Source organism: Suricata suricatta, chromosome 11, assembly GCF_006229205.1.
Source record: "Suricata suricatta isolate VVHF042 chromosome 11, meerkat_22Aug2017_6uvM2_HiC, whole genome shotgun sequence".
Classification (NCBI taxonomy): Eukaryota; Metazoa; Chordata; class Mammalia; order Carnivora; family Herpestidae; genus Suricata; species Suricata suricatta.
In genome coordinates, this window is record NC_043710.1 from 43,955,262 (window position 1) to 43,978,336 (window position 23,075).

At 34.8% G+C, this 23,075-nt stretch overlaps 1 protein-coding gene across 7 annotated transcripts in view; it reads left to right on the forward strand.

Annotated features, from left to right (window-relative positions):
• BTBD10 (BTB domain containing 10) overlaps positions 1–23,075 on the forward strand; it is an 89,734-nt gene that overhangs the window by 40,566 nt on the left and 26,093 nt on the right. For all 7 annotated transcript variants that reach the window (XM_029914572.1, XM_029914574.1, XM_029914575.1 and 4 more), the window contains 2 exons: positions 19,027–19,223; positions 21,824–22,109. In XM_029914572.1, coding sequence (XP_029770432.1) covers positions 19,027–19,223; positions 21,824–22,109 — 483 coding nt within the window. The remainder of the gene's footprint in view (positions 1–19,026; positions 19,224–21,823; positions 22,110–23,075) is intronic.

Below are 23,075 nucleotides of genomic sequence, written 5' to 3' on the forward strand. Positions count from 1 at the left end.
TCAATGAATTCAGTAAAGTCGCAGGGCACAAAATCAATGTACAGAAATCAGTTGCATTCTTATACACCAAAAATGAAGCAGCCGAAAGAGAAATCAAGAAACTGATCCCATTCACGATTGCACGAAAAACCATCAGATACCTAGGAGTAAACCTAATCAAGGCTGTAACAGACCAATATGATGAAAACTATTGAAAACTTATGAAAGAGATCGAAGAAGACACCAAGAAATGGAAGAATATTCCCTGTTCATGGATCGGAAGAATAAACATTGTGAAAATGTCATTACTACCCAAAGCAATCTACACATTCAATGCAATCCCCATCAAAATTGTACCAATATTCTTCTCAAAACTAGAACAAACTATCCTCAAATTCATATGGAACCACTAAAGACCCCGAATAGCTAAAGTAATATTGAAGAAGGAAACCAAAATGGGAGGCATCACAATTCCAGACTTTAGCCTCTACTACAAAGCTGTCATCATCAAGACAGTATGGTATTGGCACAAAAACAGACACATAGACCAATGGAATAGAATAGAGAACCCAGAACTGGGTTCCCCTGCTTATGCTTTGTCACTCTTTCTCTCAAAAATAAACATTAAAAATTAAATAAGTAAAAGTCTTAGTTAAAAAACTAAAACATAAATTATGATACTTCTTATAGTAATAAAAATAGCTTAATTTTCCCTAGAATAAAATTAGGATTTAAAATACTGCTTCAAGGATTCTTACCTCATTTTTAAGAAAAGGTATGTTGCGTTAAAAGCTTGATTAAATGTTTAAAACACCTTATAATCCATAAAGCTTTGTATCTCTCTCTCTCCACACACACACCAACAAATAAACAACCAATGAATGGAAATGCTTAGATATTATATGTACCCTGAAACTTCAGCTAAGTTCAACAAACATTGAGATACACCAGGTTATGATGTTAGTTGCTGAAAGAGGGGTAATATTATTATTCAAACTGGGAAAATGCTATCACATAAGGTTGTATTGTGTGTGTACTACATAGAGTGTTATATATAAATGATTATCATTCACTTTATAGATATTTTAGTTTTGTGTATTTGTTAAAACTAGTTTCTGTTGGATAGCAGCAGTGCTTAGTAGTATCAGTTACTTCATTGCTCAATAATATCAGTTACTTATGGAGATTTTTCATGTATTATTTACCTCCATTTTCTCTATATCTCTGAACATGTTTCATTTGAATGTTGATCTCATTCATTAATACTCTAATTTTCTCATCCTTTCTCTTATATTCTATTCCTTGCCTTTCTTTTATTCCCAATTTTATCTTTCAGTTCTTCCAGTAACCCTTTAAAGCTTGTGCTATTGTGTTTTGAATTTCTAAGAATGCTCAGTCTCTATTTTTTAAAAAGAAAACAACAGTATCCTTGTCCTTGTTTTATGGATATAATATTTTTTCAAATCTCTGAGTTTATTAATTATGGTTTTGCTTTTTTTCTCTACATTGTTGCCTTTTTTGTTTATTAAACTTTTTATTGTGAAATAGTTTTAGATTTACAAGAAATTGCAAAAATTGTGCAGAGTTTCTGGGTACTCTTCACCCAGCTTCCGTTAACAATAACATCTCACATAGGTGAAGTATGTTAGCAAACCAGGAAATGGACATTGGTACAATACTATAAATTATAGACATCAGATTTTAGGTAAACTTTTTTCCTAGTAAATATTCTGTGATATTTTGTCAAATACATAGATCCATGTAAGTGTGTCCACGATTAGGAAACAGAACTATTGCATCACCACAACCAAACTCCTCCCCCTCCTGCTGTCTCCTTAGTGTCACACCATTTCCTCTCATCATTAGCCTCTGGCAACTGATGTGTTCTTCATTGTTATAATTTTGAGAGTATTATATAAATGGAATCAGAGAGTGTGTAAACTTTTGGGTTTGGATTCTTTTCATTCAGTATAATGCCCTTGGATCAGTTCACATTGTTGTATGTACAGCAGTTCTTTTTTTTTTTTTTTCTGAGTACTTCTCCATTCTGTGGATGTACTGTAGTTTATTTGTCCTTTCAGAGAGTGCAATACTGTTGGATTTTGAACATTGTATACCTATTACTTTACTATTTTCCCCCCATAGGAGTTTTTTTTAGTTTAAAAAAAAATTTTTTTTTAATGAATTTTTGATACAGGAGAGACAGAGCATGAGAGGGGGAGGGTCAGAGAGAGAAGGAGACACAGAACTGGAAGCAGGCTCCAGGCTCTGAGCTAGCCGTCAGCACAGAGCCTGACGTGGGGCTCGAACACACGAACGTGAGATCTGACCTGAGCCGAAGTCGGAGGCTTAACCAACTGAGCCACCCAGGCGCCCCGAGTTTTTTTTAGTTTTATTGAACAAAATAAAAAAGACCATTAAATTTCTCTTCAGTTCTTAGGAACTTGCCTGCCATTGGAATCTGTTGCCAAAATTGGAATTTTGAAACAAATTAGATGGCAAGATCATAAGCAGAAATTCATATAAAACTAATATTCTGAAGCTTGATATAAATAGATATTTGCTTTTGAGAGGGAGCATTTTAGTGAGATTTATTTTGGAGGGAGACTTTCTATTGATTTATCTTATGCTTCAAAGCATGATTTTGAAGTTAAGTGAAAAGTTGGTATAAGATAAATCGGAAGCATAATTAGCTTATAAAGTTGCAAGATTTAATAATGGAAATTCGTTTGGCAATAGGATTTATGATTAAATTTGGTTTATTTACATAGTGAGGTGCTGTGAGTGATATTATTGATGAAAATTGTGATCCTAGAGGATTCATGATTATGGATTCTGATTTGGGTTTCTAGTAATTGTTGGGTAATAAATGCTGATCTGTGAGGTTTTCAGGTGATCAGTTGGAGATGGTAGTTGTTTTTAATCTTATTGTAGACGTGCTTATGGTTTCACGAGAACAAGAACCATGTTATAAGAGGGAATGCAAGAATCTGTGTTGGTTAGTGAAAGAAAATTTAGAGTTTATTAGAAGAAAGGCATGACTTTTATTACTTAAGTGTAATTGAAATTACTAAGTAGAAACTTCCTGAGAGGATAGCTTTAAGCAAGCCATGTTTTAGCTAAGAGGTCAATTCTGGTGTAGAGTTTGATAAGTTTTGATGTAGGTATGCAGTTTTGAAACCTCACTGCAATCAGTAAATGAACGTATCCATCACACCCAAAAGTTTCCTTGAGGTCTTTTTCTTCCTTTTCAGTATTGAAGTATAGTTAACATACAATGCTGCATTAATTTGAGGCATATAACATATTGATTCAGTAGTTCTGTACATTATTCAGTGCTCACCAAGGTAAGTGTAGTCACCATCTGTTGCCATACAACGTTATTACTACAATATTCTTATTTTTTAAAAAATTTTATTTATTTTGAAAGAGAAAGAGACCATGAGCAGGAGAGAGGCAGAGGGAAAGTAAAAAGAATTCCAAGATGTAGGGCTTGCTCTCAGGATGGCGAGATCATGACCTGAGCTGAAATCGAGAGTCAGATGCTTAACCAAACTTTGCCACCCAGGTGCCCCTTCAGTATTATTGACTATATTGTTTATTTCCATCTCTGTGATTTACAATTGTTAAGTTTGTACCTCTTGGGGTGCCTGTGTCAGGCTCAGTTAATTGGCGGTCTTTCTTCGGCTCAGGTTGTGATCTCGTGTGTGAGTGTGGGCCCCGTGTTGGGCTGTGTGCTGACAGCTCAGAGCCTGGAGCCTGCTTCAGATTCTGTGTCTCCCTCTCTCTGCCCCTCCCTCATTCACACTCTTGTCTCTCTCTCTCTCTCAAAAATAAATAAAAACATAAAAAAAAATAAAAAAATTTTACGTTTGTACCTCTTAATCCTCATTACTATTTCTCTCATCTCACCTATCCACCTCCCCTCTGGCAACTACCAATTCTCTATATTTCAGACTCTGACTTGGTTTTTGTTTGTATTTTAGGTTCTACATATAAGTGGAGTCATACGGTGTTTGTCTTTGTTACTTATTTCACTTAGCAATATACCGTCCAGGTTCATTCATGTTGTTTCAGATGGCAAGATCTCATTCTTTTTATAGCTGAGTAGTATTCCATTATAGTATATATACTGCATTTTCTTTACCCATTCATCTATCGATGGATACTTGGGTCACTTCCATATCTTGGCTCTTAACAAGTAACGCTGCAATAAACATAGGGATGCATGAGTCTTTTCTTTGTCTCTTTCCCTTCGTTCCTTCTTCCTTCCCCCTCCCTCTCCCTTCCTTCCTCCCTCCCTTCTCTTCTTCCTTCCTTCCTCCCTCCCTCCCTCCCTCCCTCCCTCCCTTCCTTTCTTTATGTTATGTTATTATTTTTAGGTAATCTCTACACTGAACATGGGGTTCAAACATACAACCCTGAAATCAAGAGTTGCATCTATTGACTGAGCCGGCCAGGCGTTCCATGGATGCAAAGCCCTTTTCAATTCTATTATTGTTTTCTTTGGGTAGTGGAATTGTTGGATCATATATCATTTCAATTTTTTTTTTTTTACTGGTTCACGTATACATTTTATTTGTTTATTTATTTATTATTAGTTTTTGAATATAACACAATTTATTTCTGTAATATATGTAATTATTTTCCATAATTTACAATATAGTAGTTACAATGACACTCCAAACAGAAAAGCAAAGTAAAAAATCAAAACACCAACTTCTGTTTCATGTAATTAGACTTATACAGAAATTAGAAGGTTAAGTAACAACTAGTTAATCACCTAATTTCACAGCTTTCTGAAGTGGCAATCGTTATATAGCAGCTTATCTATGATACATTCAAGATAAATGATACAATTTATTACTTGCCGGTATTTCTATTTTTAATTTTTGAGGAACTTCCACCACTGGTCTCCACAGTGGCTGTACCAATTTACATTCCCATCAGCAATGTATGATGGTTCCTTTTTCTCCACATTTTCAGTGGCACTTGTTACTTCTTGGTTTTAGCCATTCTGACTGGTGTAAGGTGATCTTTGTGGTTTTAGTTTGCATTTCCCTGATGATTAGTAATGCTGAGCATCTTTTCATGTGCCCGTTGACCATCTGTATGTCTTATTTGGAAAAAATGTCTATTCAGGTCCTCTGCCTATTTTTTAATTCGGTTATTATTTTTCTTTTTTTTTGGTGTTGTAGAACTTCTTCATGTATTTTGGATATTAATCCCTTATTGGATATATCATTTGCAAATAACTTCTCTCATTCAGTATGTTATATTTTGTTTTGCTGATGGTTTCCTCTGCTGTACAAAAGCTTTTCATTTTGGTATAGTTCCAATAGTTTAATTCTGTTTTGTTTTCCTTACCTGAGGAGACATGTCCATAAATGTGTTTGCTAAGGATGATGTCCAAGAGATTACTGCCTGTGATTTCTGTTAGGAGCTTTGTCCATCTCACATTTAGGTCTTTAATCCATTTTGAGTTTATTTTTGTGTATGTGGTAAGAAAGTGGTTCAGTTTTATTCATTTGCTTGTAGCTGTCCAGTTTCCCCAGCACCATTAATTGAAGAGACTTGTCTTTTCCCCATTATACCCTTGCCTCCTTTGTTGTAGATTAATTGAATACATAAGCATAGGTTTATTTCTGGGGTCTCAATTCTGTTTCATTTGTCTGTGTGTCTTTGTGTGAGTACTATACTATTTTGATTATTATAGCTGTGTAGTATATCTTAGAACCTGGGGTTATGATACCTTCAGCTTTGTTATTCTTTTTCAAGATTGCTTTGGCTATTCAGGGTATTTTGTGTTTGGATACAAATTTTAATATTATTTGTTCTGGTTCTATGAAAAATGCTGTTGGTATTTTGATAGGGATTGCATTGAATCTGTAGATTGTTTTTTGGCAGTATGGACATTTTAATGATATTCTTCTAACCCATGAGCATGGAATAGATTTCCATTTGTTTATGTTGCTTTCACTTTCTTTAAATCAGTGTTTTATAGTTTTCAGAGTACAGGTTTTTCACCTCCTTGGTTAAGTTTATTCCTAGGTATTTTATTCTTTTTGGTGGAGTTGTAAATGGGATTGTTCTCTTACTTTCTCCTGCTACTTTGTAGAAATGGAACAGATTTCTGTAGATTGATTTTGCATCTTGAAACTTTACTGTTCATTTATCAGTTCTAATAGTTTTTTGGTGGAGTCTTTAGGGTTTTCTATATATAGTATCATGTCATCTACAAATAATGAGTTACTCTTCTTTACCAGAGGATGCCTTTTATAATATTTCCTTGTTTGATTGCTGCAGCTGAACTTCCAGTACTGTGTTGAATAAAAAGAGTAGAGTGGATATCCTTGTCTTGTTACTGATCTGAGGACAGGCTCTCAGTTTTTTACCATTGAATATAATGTTAGTTGTGGGTTTTCTACATATGGCTTTTATTATGTTGAAATATGTTACCCCTAAACCTGCTTTGTTGAGAATTTGTATCATGAATGGATGTTGTATTTTGTCAAATGCTTTTTCTGAGATGATCAAATGGTTTTTGTCCTTTCTTTTGTTAATGTGATGTATCACATTGATTTGCGAATATTGAATCACCCTTAGGTACTTAGAGTAAATTTTACTTGATTGTGGTGAATTGCTTTTTTTAATGTTTTGTTGAATTCAGTTTGTTAATATTTTGTTGAGGATTTTTGCATCCATGTTTATCAGAGATCATGACCTGTGGTTTTCTTTTTTGCAGTATCTTTGTCTGGTTTTGGTATCAGGGTTATAATGTTGGCCTTGTAGAATAAATTTAGAAGTTTTCTTTCTCTTCTGTATTTTGGAATAGCTTGAGATGGATAGGTATTAGCTCTTCATGTTTGGTAGAATTTACTTTTGAAGCCATCTAGTCTTGGACTGTTGTATGTTGGGAGTTTTTTTATTTACTAGTAATTGGTCTGTTCAGGTTTTCTATTTCTTCCTGATTTTGGAAGATAACAGGTTTCTAAGAATTTATCCATTTCTCCTGGATTGTCCAATTTATTGGCATACTTCTTTGTATTTCTGTGCTGTTATTTCCCCTTTATTTCTGATTTTATTTATTTGAGCCTTTATCTTTTTCTCTTGATAAGTCTGACTTAAGGCTTATCAATGTTTATCTTTTCAAGGAATTAGCTCCTGGTTTCATTGATCTTTGTTATTTTTTTAATCCTCTGTTTTATTTATTTTTGCTTTAATCTTTATTATTTCTTTCCTTCTGCTAGCTTGGGGCTTTGGTTGTTCTTTTTCTAGCTCTTTTAGGTGTAAGGTTGAGTTGTTTGTAAGGTTGTTATTTGAGATTTTTCTTATTTCTTGATGTAGACCTGTGTTGCTAGAAACTTCTCCCTTAGAATTGCTTTTCCTGTGTCCCAAAGATTGTGGACCACTGTGTTGTCATTTTCATTTGTTTTCGTGTATTTTTTTTAATTTCTTCTTTGGTTTTTTGGTTGACCCATTCGTTGTTTAGTAGATGTTGTTTAGCCTCCATATATTTATGTTCTTTCCAGATTGTTTCTTGTGATTGCTTTAAAAAGTTTTTTTAATGTTTGTTTATTTTTGAGAGAGAGAGAGAGAGAGAGAGAGAGAGAACACAAGTCAGGGAGGGGTGCCTGTGTGCGCGCGCGTGTGCACACACACACACACAGAATGCAAAGCAGGCTCCAGGTTATGAGCTGTCAGTGCAGAGTCCAACACAGGGCTTAAACTCATGAACTGTGAGATCATGACCTGAGCCAAAGTTAGTCCCTTAACCAACTGAGCCACCTAGCCACCCTTTGTGATTGCTTTCTAGTTTCATACTATTGTGGTTGGAAAAGATGCTTGATATTATCTGTCTTCATAAATTTATTGAGACTTAGTTTGTAGCCTAATATCTGTCTTGTAGAGTATTCCATGTGTACTTGAAAAGAATGCATATGTTGCCGTGTTTGATTGGAATGTCCATAAATATCTGTTATGTCCATCTTGCCTAATATGTCATTCAGTCACTGCTTGATTTTCTGTCTGGCTGATCTATATAATAATGTAAGTGGGTTCCAAAGTCCCCTACTATTATTGTATTACTGTCAGTTTCTCTGTTTATGTCTGTTACTCATTGCTTTATGCATTTAGTGCTTCTATGTTGGGTGCATAGATATTTATAGTCGTTCTATCCTCTTGTTGTATTGTTATCTTTGTCACTATGTAGTGCCCTTCTTTTTCTCTTGGTACAGTCTGTTTTATTTTTTGCTATAGTCTGTTTTGAAGTCTCTTTTGCTTGGTATAAGTATTGGCACCTTGGCTTTTTTGTCACTCCCATTTGCATGGTATATGTTTTTCCATTCCTTCACTTTTTAATCTGTACATGTGTTTAGGTCTGAAGTGAGTCTCCTGTAAGCAGCAGCATATAATGAGTCTTATTTTTCTTATCCATTCAGTCATCCAGTGTCTTTTTATTGGAATTTTTAGTCCATTTATATTTAAAGTAATTATTCATTAGCATGTACTTATTGCCATTTTGTTAATTGCTTTCTGCTTGTTTTTATAGTTCTTCTCTGTTTCTTTCTTCTTTTGCTCTATTCCTTTCTGGTTTGATGGTTTTCTTTAGTGTTATGCTTGGGTTCCTTTCTCTTTATTTTTTTGTTTATCTATTATAGTTTTGGTTTGTGGTTTCCATTAGGCTTATATGTAACATCTTACATGTATAGCAGTTTATATGGACTTGATGGTCACTTGAATTCAAACACATTTTAGAGCTCTAAATTTTTATTCCTTCCACATTTTAGGTATGTGATGTCATGTTTACATCTTTTTATTTTGTGTATCTCTAGATTGATTTATTTTATTGCTTTTGTGTTTCAACATCCGTGCTGATTTTATAAGTGATTAACGTACTACCTTTATTATTTGTTTGCTTTCATCAATGGAATTTTTCTTTCATAATTTTCTTCTAGTGGTTGCCTTTTCTTTCTACTCAAAGAATTCTACTTGGGGTCCCTTGTAATAACTCTTTGTTTCTGCCTCTTTCAGTACCCATATTCCATGCCCATACAAGCACCACTATATTTTCTGACATTGTACTTTATGTTTTCTAGAATTTGATATAAATGTTCCCTTTTTTAGGTGGTGTAGGGATCAAGCTTCATTCACTCAGTGTAATTTTGAACTTGATCCATGTCGTAATTTGTATTAATAATTTGTTTCTCTTTTTTGTTGATAGTATTCCATTGTATGCATATACCACAAATCGTTTATCCAGTTACCTGTTTATAGACATTTAGGCTGTTTGCAGTTTGGGACTTTTATAAGTAAAGCAACTAACAATGTTTGTATCTTTTTATTGACATATGCCTTAATTTCTTTTGGGTAAATAGGTAAGATAGAATGGCTGGATCATATGGGTAGTATATATTTAACTTCCTAAGAAACTTTCAAACTGTTTTCCTAAAATGGTTTTCAAAGTGGTGGTACCATTCTACATTATCATAAGGAATATGTGAGAGTTTGATTTCATACATCTATTCATCAGCACTTGATATGGTCATTCTTTTTATTTAGCCATTCAGATAGATGTGAAATGGTGTTACTTTGTGGTTTTAATTTGCATTTCTTTAAGAGTGGTTATGTTCAGCAACTTTTCATGTACTTAATTTTTTAATCTGTCTATCTCAAGTTTTTTGCACATTACTTTGATAGTTCTTCATATTCTAGATATATGTTCTTTATCAGATATGTGATTTCATTCTGAAATTTAATGAAAATTCAAAATTTATTCAAAAATGAAAATTTTGCTCTTTTGAAGAGTGAAAGATTTTAATTTTAATGTAGTCCCTGTCCATCAATTTATTTTTTAATGAACTGTGTTTTTTTCCTGTCAGACTTTTATAATTTTTGGTTTTGGATTTAGGGTTGTGATCCATTTTCACTTCACTTTTGAATATGATGCAAACTTTAGATCTGAGTTCTCCCTTCCTTTCCTGCAACTCCCCCCATTCCCGGTGCAGGGAGTGGGATAAACATTTACATTCATTTGTTTCAGCACTATTTGATCAAAAGACTCTTGAATAAACTTTGAACCCTTGTTGAAAATGAGTTGTCTGTATTTGTATGTGGGTTCTTTCCTGATTTATTGATTTAGTTGTCTGTCATTATGCCAGTAGCATACTGTGTTCATTCTTACAGCTTTATAATAAGCCTTGAAATTAGGCTGTATTAGTGTTCCATATCTGTTCTTTTTAAAAAGTTACATAGATTATGTAGGTCCTTTGCTCTTCTATATGAATATTTAGAATCAGTTTGTCACTTTTGACTAAGAAACCTGCTCAGTTTTTGATTAGAATTATAGTGTATTAGATCAACTTGGCGAGAACTACTGTCTTAACAATATTGAATTATTTGACTTGTGACCATAGTAAATTTTCCCATTTATTAAAGTCTTTTTAAATTACTCCCAGCAATATATTATAGTTTTCAGCATGCAGATCTTCCACATCTTTGGTCAGATTTATCCTTATATATTTTAAGTTTTTAATGCTATTGTAAATGATGTTGTTTTAAAATTTTAATTTCTGATTATTTTGTTGCTAGTATAGTTGACTTTTGAACAACATGGGTCTAAACTGTGTGGGACTGCTTATATATGGATTTTTTTTTCAGTTAATACACATAGAGTACTATAAATGTATTTTCTTTTTCTTAGGATTTTCTTAACATTTTCTCTTCTCTAGCTTACTTTATTGTAATACAGTATGTAATACATACAACATGCAAAATATGTATTAACTGTTTATAGGTAAGGGTTTTGGTGAACAGTCAGCTATTAAGTTTTGGGGGAGTCAAAAGTTGTATTTGTGCATAGGTTGGTTCCCTGTTTAACCTTGTTAATAAACTCATTAGTTCTAGTAACCTTTTGTACTAGAGTCTACAGTTGATGACTGTATTGTCTGCAGATAAAGTTGGTTTTACTTCTTTTCCAATCTGGATGCCTTCAGTGTCTTTTTCTTGACATATTTCTCTGGCCAGAATCTTTCATACATTGGTGAATAAAGTGGTGAGAATGGACACCCTTGTATTTTTCTTGATCTTAGGTGGAGAACATTTGGTCTTTAACTACAAAGTATGATATTGGCTGTAGGTTTTCCATTGATACCCTTTGCCCAGCTCATGAAATTCTGTTGTATTCCTACTTTGCCAAAGGTTTTTTTTTTTTTAAATCAGGAATGTATTTTGTATTTTGCCAAATGTATTTTGTATGTACATTGATATATATATATATTTTCTTCATTAATTTGATAATATGGTGAATTATATTGATCGAGGGAAGTTTTTTTAATGGAGTATAATTGACATAGTAATTGATTTTGAGTATTCAGACATTCTTGCGTTTTTAGTATGAATATCATTAGATCATGATGTATTGCCATATTTATATATTGCTCTATTTGACTTATTAAAATTTTGTTTGAAATATATGTATATTCTAAGGGTTGTTGGTTTGTAGTTCTCTTGTTAAGTCTTTGGTTTTGGTACCTGAGTAATGCTGAACTCATAGAATTAATTAAGAAATGTGTTTTCTTCAGTTTTCTGGAGGAGATTATGTAGTATTGGTATTATATCTCAGGTGCTTAAAGCCGTCTGGGCCTGGAGTTTTTTTTTTTTTTTTTTTTTTAGAGGGAAAGTTCTTAATTACAAATTCAATTTCTTTAATAGAAAAAGAACTATATACCTTATCTGTTTCTTCTGGACTGAGTTTTGTAGTTTGAAATTTGTCCAGTTTTTCTAAGATGAACTTTTTTGCATAAAGTTGTTTATGATATTCTTCTATTACTCTTTAAATATAAGTGACCATTGTGAAATGTCAACTTTCTGATTTCTGATATTCGAAATTTGTATCTTCTCATTCGCCCTCCCTCCCCCCATCTGGCTAGAGGTTAATAAATTTGTTATTTTTTTCCCCCCAAAGAAACTAGATTTTGTTTTCATTTATTCTTTTCCCTATTCTTTTTCTGTGTTTCTTATTTTGATTTGTACTCTGACCTTTATTACTAAGTTTTATACTTTGGGTTATTTAGGTTTATTTAGTTTCGTTTCCTTTTTTTTAATGTTTGTTTACTATTTTTGAGAGTGAGAGATCATGAGTGAGAGAGTGCACATGTGCGCATGCACATACAGAGGAGGGGCAGAGAGAGAGGGAGACAGAATCTGAAGCAGGCTCCAGGCTCTGGGCTGTCAGCTCAGAGCCCAACATGAGCCTCAAACCCATAGACCATGAAATCATGACCTGATCTAAAATCAGATGCTTAACCAGCTGAGCCACCCAGGCACCCCTAGTTTTGTTTAGGTTCTTTTTTTTTTTGAGAGAGAAACACAGAGGGTCAGCGGGGGACGGTCAGAGAGAGAGGGAGACACAGAATCAGAAGCAGGCTCCAGGCTCTGAGCAACCGGCACAGCACAGCCTGATGCAGGGCTCGAACCCTGAATTGTGAGATCATGACCGGAGCCAAAGTTGGCCGCTTAACAGACTGAGCCACCCAGGTGCCCCTGTTTAGTTTCTTAGGGTGAAACTGAAGTGATTTTTTTAAAGCACTTTCTTTTTTTCTAATATAGTCATTTAATGCTATAATTTGCTCCCTAACCACTGCTATAATGTCATGCCATTCTACAAATTTTGATTATGTTGGGTTCTTTTTACTTGGAAAAATTCCCATTTACCCCTTTGCTTTCTTCTTTGCCCTATGGGTTATTTAAAATGTGTTAATTTCCAAATATTTGTAAAATTTTCACATATCTTTCTGTTACTGAATTTTAATCTAATTCCATTGTAATCAGAGGACAAATTATAGATGTTTAAATTCTTTTAAATTTATTGACACTTGTTTTGGTGCCCAGAATATAGTCTGTCTTGATAAATGCTTTCTGTGAAACAAATGACTTTTTTGCTCTTACTGGTTTAAGTGTTCTCTAAATGTCTATTAGGTCAATGCAGTTTTTAGTGTTCAAATTTTATTCATCTCTCCTGAGTTTCTGTCTACTTGCTCTTTTAAGTATTACAGGAGGGTATTGAAATCTCTGATTATAATTGTGGAGTTCTTGTAATTTTATATTTGTAGTTTTTCGTTCATGTATCTTGAAGCTCTGTTATGAGGCGAAAGAACTTTTGGGACATACTTTTGTTTATTTTTTATTTAATTTTTTGGGAGAGCGAATATGAGCAGGGGAGAGGGGTAGAGGGAGAGCGAGAATTCCACTCAGGCTGTATGACCAGCATGGAGTCTGATGTGGGGCTTGATCCCATAGTCCTGGGATCATGACCTGAGCTGAAATCAAGAATTGGAAGCTCGTTCAACTGAGCCACTCCGGCACCCCTGGGATGTGCTTTTAATGAATATATCCCTTTATTTTAAGAAAAAGTCGTGGTGATGTTCTTTGTTCTGTTGTCCACTTTGATATTAATATAGCTACTTTTGCTTTCTCTTGATTAGTGTTAACAGTGTTTTATCTTTTATTATCCATTTATATTGAACCTCTTATACCTTCATATTTAAAGTGTATTTCATGTAGGCAACACATAGTTGGGTCTGACTGCTATATCCAGTGTGATCTTTTATGGGTTGGGCCACTTACTCTTAATGTGATTATAGATATGATTAAGGTTAAGCCTGTCATCTTGCTATTTGTTTTCTGTTTGTCTTATTGTTATTGTTTTCCCATCCTCTCTGTTTTTCCTTTGCCCTCTTTTAGATTAATGGTTTTTGGGTTATATTATTTTTTACACAAATTTCATTTTTCCTTCTTTATTGGCTTATTAGTCATGTTTCCCTTAGTGGTTGATTTAGGGATTATAATACACGTTTAATTTATCAGTCTATCTTCAAATGATATTATACAACACAAGAAGTGGTTTAAGAGCCACAATAGTGTCTCATCCCAAACTATGCTATTGCAGTCATATGTGTATGTATAAACAACATGCTGTATAGTTATAATTCTTGTTTAATCTTTTAAAGAGATTTAAATAATTTTTTAAAATGTTTTTTATTTGTTTCTGACAGACAGAGACATTGTGAGCAGTGTGAGCAGGGGAGGGTCAGAGAGAGAGGGAGACACAGAATCTGGAAGCAGGCTCCAGGCTCTGAGCTAGCTGTCAGCAAAGAGCCCGATGTGGGGCTCGAACCCACGAACCGTGAGATCATGACCTGAGCCAAAGCTGGATGCTCAACTGACTAAGCCACCCAGGCGCCCCTTAAAGCGATTTAAACAATTAAAAAAAAGATACCTTCCCATGTAGTTATTATTTCCAATATACTTCATTCCTCTATGTAGATTCATATTTTCATCTAGCATTACTTTTTCTTCTGACTGAAGGGCTCCTGTAAGTCTTCTTATAATGCAGGTCTGCTCATGATGAATTAATTCATCTTTGTGTGTGTGTGCCTGAAAATGCATTCCCCCCTTTATTTTTTATTCATTTATTTATTTATTAAAGTTTATTTATTCATTTTTGAGAGAGAGAGAGAGAGAGAGAGACTGTGAGCAGGGAAGGGGTAGAGATAGAGGAGGGGAGAGAGAATCCCAAGCAGGCTCTGCACTGCCAGTGCGGAGCCTGATGTGGAGCTCAAACCCACAAAACTGAGATCATGACCTGAGCTGAAACCAAGAGTTAGACGCTAAACTGACTAAGCCATCTAGGCACCCCTTCCCTTCCCCTTTATTTTTGGAGGTTGTTTTTTTTACTGGATATAACAAACTTAGGTTCACAGGGTTAAAACATCGTTTTTTCTTAAAATGTCTTTGGGATTTGTTGTAGGTGTTAGTTACATCTGCAGGTTTGTAGTTTCTATTACATTTCAAAACATTATTCAAATATTTTGTCTTTTCTCCACTTTTTTCCCTTTATGAACTCCATTAACACCTATGTTAGGGCACTTGAAATTGATCTGCAGTTCAGTCATGGTTCCATTTTTAATTTTTTTTATAGTGCATCCTATATTTAGTTTGGATATTTCTTCTTGTGTGTTCAGATACACAAATCTTTTCTTCTGTAATATGTAATCTTCTGTTCATTTCATTTAGTGTGTTTTTCATCTCAGGCACCATTTTTATCTCTGGGAGTTTGATCTGTGTCTTTTATTATCATCTATATTTTTATATACCCTTTTGGAGGAATATGATTATAATGAGTGTTTAATCTCTTTGTTTCTAATTCTAAGGCATGTCAGTTCCAAGTTGATTTTGATTGGGTTGTCTCTTGTAGATCATAGTTTTCTATTTATTTGCATGCCTGGTAATAGTTTATTGGATTCCATACATTGTTAGTTTTACTTTGTTTGGGTGCTGGAGATTGTTTTTCTGTCAGTTTTCTTGAGCTTTGTTTTAGGATTCAGTTTAGTTAGTTGTATACAGTTTGATTATTTCAGATCTTGCTGTTAAGGTTTTTAGATGTGACCAGCACAGGCCTCAGTCTAGGTCTGATTCCCATTTCAGAGTCAAGACCCTGTAGGGGCGCCTGGGTGGCTCAGTCGGCTGAGCATCTGGCTTCGGCTCAGGTCATGATCTCATGATTCATGAGTTCGAGCCCCATGTCGGGCTCTGTGCCGACAGCTCAGAGCCTGGAGCCTGCTTCAGATTCTGTGTCTCCCTCTCCCTGACCCTCCCCTGCTCTTTCGGTCTCTCAAAAATAAACATTAAAAAAAAAAGACCCTTTAGATGTTTTCCAATGTCCTGTGAATGATGAGGTTTTCCAGCCTGCCTGAAGGAAATAGAAATAAGCCCTGTGAGTCCTGGGCAGTTTGCTTTAGTCTTTGGAGTTGGTTCTTTCTCCAGCTTTATGTTTCCTCCTATGTATTTGCTGATTCATACTCAGCTCAATATTCCAAGAAGACTGTGCAGATCTCTGAGGTTTTCTTTTTTTAAAGTTTGTTTGTTTATTTTTGAGAAAGAACGAGAGTGCACACACATGCACGTGCACACACAAATGAGCGCAGGGATGGGGGCAGAGTGGGATGAAGAGAATCCCAAGCGGTCTCCGTATCGTCAGGGCAGGCCTGATGTGGGGCTCGATTTCATGAACCGTGCTGTTAGGTTGTGAGGTGAGCCAAGATCAAGAGTCAGCTGCTTAACCAGCTGAGCTACCCAGGCGCCCCTGGAAACGCTCTTAAGGTAGTAATATGAAGCCCTTGTCGGGCTTCTCTCCTTTGTTTTCCATCTTTCAGGGGTCACTCTTTATTGATGTACCATGTCTTGCAAACCGTCATTTTATATATTTTGCCCAGTTTGGTTAGTTTTCCAGATAGGAAAGTAAGTGCAGTCCTTGCTATTCTGTCTTGACTGGAAGTAGATATTGGGGTGATGTAATCTTTATATCCTTACCTGTCCTCTCAGTCACGTATCTCTGACTCTTTTTAAAATGCAACATGAAACAGACTTATCCCCTCTGAACTTGCTTGTCCTCATTTTCTTTTACACATATTAATTATTCTTGCCCTTGGAGTGCTTTTCTGATCTAAAATTATTTAATTAAATAAAGTAGGACGTTATTAGTCTTCCATGACTTCTGATTTTGAAGGTCTGATTCAGAGTATTTTACACTTGGGAATGAAAAGAAAGAATGGAAGTATATTATGATAGCTTCTGCATTTATTTAAAATCTACAGAAGTGAAGCCAGTATTTTAGCAGAATGCTTAGTAGTATTCATTGTTTCTCTTATAGGGTTGTCTGGTGGAAATGCTTTTTCAATTAATCAGTCTGCTTGGCCCTTTATCAAACTGAACATTTGTCCTGCATTTGCCTTAGTTATAGTTGTATTTATACCATATCCATTAGACTACCAGATTCATATTTTGAAAATGTGCTTTTTGGCACATTTAAAACCTAACAGCTAGAATAATTTGAGGAGTTATTTTTCCAATATATAATCCTTCTATTAGTGTAGATTGCTTTCTTTTTCCCACTTTAGGACAGAAACCAGAAAGTCCTTTGTTTCTACTCTAAAGGTTTTAACATAATGCAGTAGAATCTTTCCTATTCGAAGAAAAATATGTTTCAAGGCTGCAATTCTAGTCTGATCTTTTTCACTAGAAAGAAGGTGGTAGTAGAATTTTTTTTTTCTATAGGTTTATGAAAGACAACTGAAAAACTTTGATAGGTTGTCTTTATTTTCCTAGAAGTAACTCTTAGGATTAATGTGAAATTGGCTTTATCTTTTATCTTTGTAGTCTATTATAATGAGGTGATAGCTGATTTTCATAATGAAAGAAACCACTAAAATAATGAAGAATTATAGGTAATAAGCCAACAGAGGAGATGACCCTGAAGCACAGTGGAATTTAAAATGAAATCCAGAAGATTCAATTTTAAGTTAGTGTGGTTTCAGTGATGGAGTGCAGTGTAATATTATGGAGGGGGTCATGGAATGAATCAAAAGGCTTGAGTTACAGTGTTATTAGCATATCTACTAAATATTATGTGACTCTGAGCAATCTTGTAATTGAACTTTAATATCTTCATCTGTCATAACTAAATAAACTAGTATTTAGTGCGTGATTCTGTTGTGCTAGGTACATTGGTGGTCAGCTTGCTTATATTTTCTTTTATTCCTTATATTAACCTGACAAAGTAAATAGAACCTGTATTTTACAGATAGGGAAACTAAGGTTCCAAAATGTTAAGTAATATTCAACAACATTGAGCAGTTAAGTATTCAAGTGCAAATTGATTTTAAGTCTGTATTTCTCTAAAGCTATGAAATTTCTTCTATTTTTATTTATAAAAACACTGTAGTACTTAAAACCATGAACCATGGTATCTGCTAAGATGGTAAATTTCCAAATCTATTAATTAGGTCTGGCTCTGTCTCATTGATGTTCCTGTCAGTTTTTCTACCTGCAGTGTATTTTGATGATTAAAATTTTCTATTTGCCAACACTTGGTTCACGAGTGGTTAGTCAATAGTGATTTCTTCTTCCTCTGAGATTTTTTTTTTTTTAATTTTTAATGCTTTTTATTTTTGAGAGAGACAGCGCGAGCAGGGGAGGGTCAGAGAGAAAGGGAGACACAGAATCTGAAACAGGCTCCAGGCTCTGAGCTGTCAGCACAGAACCTGAAGCGGGGCTCGAACCCACGAACCGCGAGATCATGGCTCAGCTTAACCAAGTGAGCCACCCAGGCGCCCCTTCCTCTGAGATCTTAAAGCATTTATTATTTGTAACTCATTTATTAAATATTTGAGATGTATTTATCCATTTTACATATGAAATTTGCGATAACTGTTGACTTGTTTACATTTCTACATGTTCATGTATTATTTACTGCTACTCTTAAATCATAAGTTCCTTGAAGGTGCTTCTTTTTAGCATTGTGCACACAGTACATACAACTTTATAAATAATTGTGAGACTGAATTCTGTCCATCTCAATCATCATTCTCAGTTACTCACTCTCATGAGAAATTTACATAAGATGTTTTAAAATTTTAAATTGTGACTTCACACAGCATAGTAAAACATTTTAGAGAGATGATTTTGATTAAAGTTGAGAAATGAAGTTGATTAAAGTTCTCATATAGAGTTAATTTATTTGGCAAGGAGACCAGTTACTTTGCTCCATACCTCATTTTTTTTTAAGAGTTATAGAAGCTGGTGTTCTTTCTCTACCTTCCCATCCCCCAAATAAAGAGTGAAGTATTTGAGCAATATTTAGGATGTCTCAGTGGTCACTACTACTACTACTACTACTACTACTACTACTACTATTACTGCTATTACTACTAATACTAACTTGAAAGTTAATGAGCCTTTCTGGGCTTTAGTTTTGTCATTCTTAAAAAAACTGAATTGCATTATTTGATCTTTAAAGATATAGTGTTCCAGAATTTATATAACCTACAAGTTTGAGGTAAATTATGTTGCAGAATGGTAAAGTAGCATTTGATTTTGATGTTTACTTTTCAGAATAGTAGTAATTTTATGTTAATTGCTTTTTCCCTTAAAAGCATTTGTAATCTCCTGTTCTACTTTTATGGTTAATTTTCTTTTCTGACTTACCAGTACGCCCTCACGTGTTGCTAAAGGAGTTATTGACCAAACCAAAATGAGTCTGCATGGTGCTAGTGGGGGACATGAACGATCAAGAGATAGACGAAGGTCAAGCGACAGATCACGGGATTCATCTCATGAAAGAACAGAATCTCAACTCACTCCTTGTATTAGAAATGTTACTTCTCCAACACGACAGCACCATGTTGGTATGTAAAATCTACTAATCTTCCTGACAGCTTTTATAAGCATGCAGTTACCTTTTTAAAGCAGTAATGACAGTGAATTGTGCCTACTACTTCAGGATAAAATTAACTCTATTCAGTTGTTTCTATTTTAGCTTAGCTTAGCTTCTTGCTATGAAAAAATTCATTTATTAAATGAAACTTAAAAGTGAAATTTTTTTCAGTCTAGGACAGTCTTTTAAAAGAAGTGACTTACAAAGGCTTTAAAACTGTGATATGTAGATTTTTTGAATCTTTCAAATTGATTTTTATGAGATACATGGCAGTGGTTTTTTTTTTTTAATATTTTTATTAAAAAGCTTTTTTAATGTTTGTTATTTTTGAGAGAGACAGCAAGCATAGGAGGGGCAGAGAGAGAGGGAGACACAGAATCTGAGGCAGGCTCCCGGCTCTGAGCTGTCAGCACAGAGCCTGAGGCGGGGCTCGAACTCTCAAGAGTGCAAGGTCATGACCTGAGCTGAAGTTGGCTGCTTAACCGACTAAGCCACCCAGGCGCCCCTATTTTTTAAAAATTTGTAGTAAACTGTTAATAGGAATTCTTGGTTAATCATGCTAGAAAAGGAAGTGAAAACTAGAATAACCATCATGTAGTAATTTGTTTTGAAGTTTGACAGTATTTTTAATTCAAAGAATAGAAGATGAAAAGAGTGTGAAGTGTTTTGTTTTCTTGACAAGTAGCTCAGGTCTTTTTCTTCATATTTATTACTATAAATGAACATTCTTATACTTCAGATAAATACATTGTGTGACTATAAAGCACCAGTCTGAAGCAGAGGCACATAAACCCTGTGAGCATGCTGATTTTCATTTTCTCCAGAAAATGCCTTCTCCAGAGGGGCACATTTAATACCTTGACTTCGTACTTGAGGTTGTTTTTGATTGTTTTAAATTCTTTTCTTTTAATGTTTATTCAATTTTGAGAGACAGAGACAGTGCTAGTGGGTGAGGGGCAAAGAGAGAGGGAAACACAGAATCTGAAGCAGGCTCCAGGCTCTGAGCTGCCAGCACAGAGCCCAATGCAGGGTACTGTACTCATGAACTGAGAGATCATGATCTGAGTTGAAGTCAGATGCTTAACCAACTGAGCCATCCAGGTGTCCCTGTTTTTGATTGTTATAGATCAAAATCATTCATCTTAGGGCCTACTTTTACAGAGAAGTTATCAATATCTAAGTAGGTCCGTAATGTCAAACAAGCACTGATAAGCCAGAAATCTACACAAGTATAAATAAGAGTTAACAGTTTAGGGGCGCCTGGAAGGCTCAGTCGGTTAAGCTTCCAACTTTGGCTCTGGTCATGATCTCATGGTTTGTGAGTTTGAGCCCCACATTGGGCTCTGTGCTGACAACTCAGAGCCTGGAGCCTGCTTCAGATTCTGTGCCTCCCTCTTTCTCTGCCCCTCCCCTGCTCGTGCTCTGTCTCTCTCTCTCTCTCTCTGTCTCTCCCTCAAAAATAAATAAAAACATGAAAAAAAAGTTCAGTACCTGGGAAGAGAATAGGAGGATATAATAAATGATTTTATTAATTCAGCAAAGTGTGCTTTTGGGATGCTAGCAGTATTCTGGAAACAGGCAATAAAATGGAGGTGTCAGAATATCTCTGGAGATATAGCAAATCTAATTATATAATCAGTAAAGCTGTACAGAGTGTTCTAAGTAGCCTGAGTCATGGAGGAATTTGGCAGAAGCTGATGAATCTGATGAAATGGAGGTACATTTTTAGGTCACCTTTAAAGTGTAGTTATCTAGTCTCTAGAGGGAACTTATCACAGAGTCTAATCTTGGTTTTAATTTTCCCTTTGTAGAATATTGGAACAGCTAAAGAAAATCTTGTGAATTTTAACAATATTTCCTACCTACTTACAATAATAGATAGTAATCATATGATCCTATAAAACTTGTGGCAGTGCTTTTATTCAAACAAAAGTGATAATGAAAAGAGCAATATAGCATCAGCTGTTGAAGCCAGTTTATTTCATACACGTTAAAAGTCATTTGAAAAATACAAATATTTCATGTGTCTTCAGTGATCTTTTTTCTTCCTTTGGGAGCATGCTTTTGTGAGATAAATTACTAGTTTGGTAATGCTTTTATTAGCATGGTGAAAGTCCAAAGTTTGTACTTTGTGTTCTCAGAATAGTACTAATACTTTTAGAATTTAGGACAGTTAAAATTAGTATTTTTATTAATCTTTTACTAACTTTCATTGCTTGCTTTTTTGAGTTGTAAGACTGTTCTGTTATTGGTTTCTGTATATTTCAAAATAGAATAATATCATAAATTTACCTTAACTTTGATCTTAGTCTGTGTCAGTAATAGCCATCAATATATCTTTTTTAAAAAATCTACAAAAATTAACTTAGAAAACAGTTTGATGTTTTAGGTTTTAATCCTGGGAAATAATTAATATTTATGATGTTCTGAGGAAATATTACTTGAAACCGAAAGGCAGAACTGCTGTGATTTAAAACAACTTTTCTACATCAGAATTTTTAAAAGCTATATATGAGTTTTGAATCTTTTAAAGGAAAATTTGCATAACCTTTTTTAACATCTTTATTTCAGAACGAGAAAAAGACCACAGTTCCTCTCGTCCAAGCAGTCCTCGTCCTCAGAAGGCTTCTCCAAATGGTTCTAGTAGCAGTGCTGGGAATAGCAGCAGAAACAGTAGTCAGTCAAGTTCAGATGGTGGCTGTAAGACATCTGGGGAGATGGTGTTTGTATATGAAAACGCAAAAGAAGGATCTCGGAGTGTAAGAACGTCGGAACGAGTAACCCTGATAGTGGATAACACTAGATTTGTTGTAGACCCATCCATTTTTACTGCACAGCCAAATACAATGTTGGGCAGGTTTGTATTATTGCACTTCTTTGTATTATTATAAAGCAATTTCACAGTATTTTATTTACATTTTATAGTAATTCTCTCGGAATGTTGTATTGCTATATTATAGATGAACTGAGCTTTGAAGGTAAATAACTTGTTCAAGTTAATACAGCTAGAAAGTGGTAGAGCCAAATCTTGAACTTAAGTTTTTTTTAAGTTCATTTTTATTTTGTATTTATTCATTTATTTATTTATTTATTTATTTATTTAGAGAGAGAATGTGAATGGGGGAGGGGCAGAGAGCAAATCCCAAGCAGTCTTTGCACCGGCAGAGCAAAGCCCTGTGTGGGGCTCGAACTCACAAACAGTGAGATCACGACCTGAACTGAAACCAAGAGTCAGATGCTTAATCAACTGAGCCATCTAGGCACCCCTTGAATTTAGTTTTATTTCTAACAATCTTTGCTGTATCAGCAGGAAAAAGAAATACATACATTAGTTAATGAAGATAGGGCCCTAAACGATCTCCATTAACAAGGTGATTTTAACATTAATAATGTGCTTTCTTCACTTGGGGGCTCCTAAATTCAACCACCAAATATAGCAAGTATCAGCATTATTTAAAGGAAAAAAAATACCCAACAGGTTGGTTATCTGAAAAGTTGGCATGAATTGTCAGTTTGATGTAGATACTTAAAAAAAAAAAAAAAACGTTATTAACAAGTAGTAGAATGAACGAGAGGTCCTGGTCATCCTCTAATCTGTGCTGGTGCAGAGTAAAGATTAATGTGAAGTTTGTAGTTGTGGGAACTGCAGTCTTAAGAATGATACAGGCAGGGGCGCCTCGGTGGCTCAGTCGGTTAAGCGTCCGGCTTCGGCTCAGGTCAGATCTCACGGTTCGTGGGTTCGAGCCCCGCGTCGGGCTCTGTGCTGACTGCTAGCTCAGAGCCTGGAGCCTGTTTCAGATTCTGTATCTCCCTCTCTTTCTGA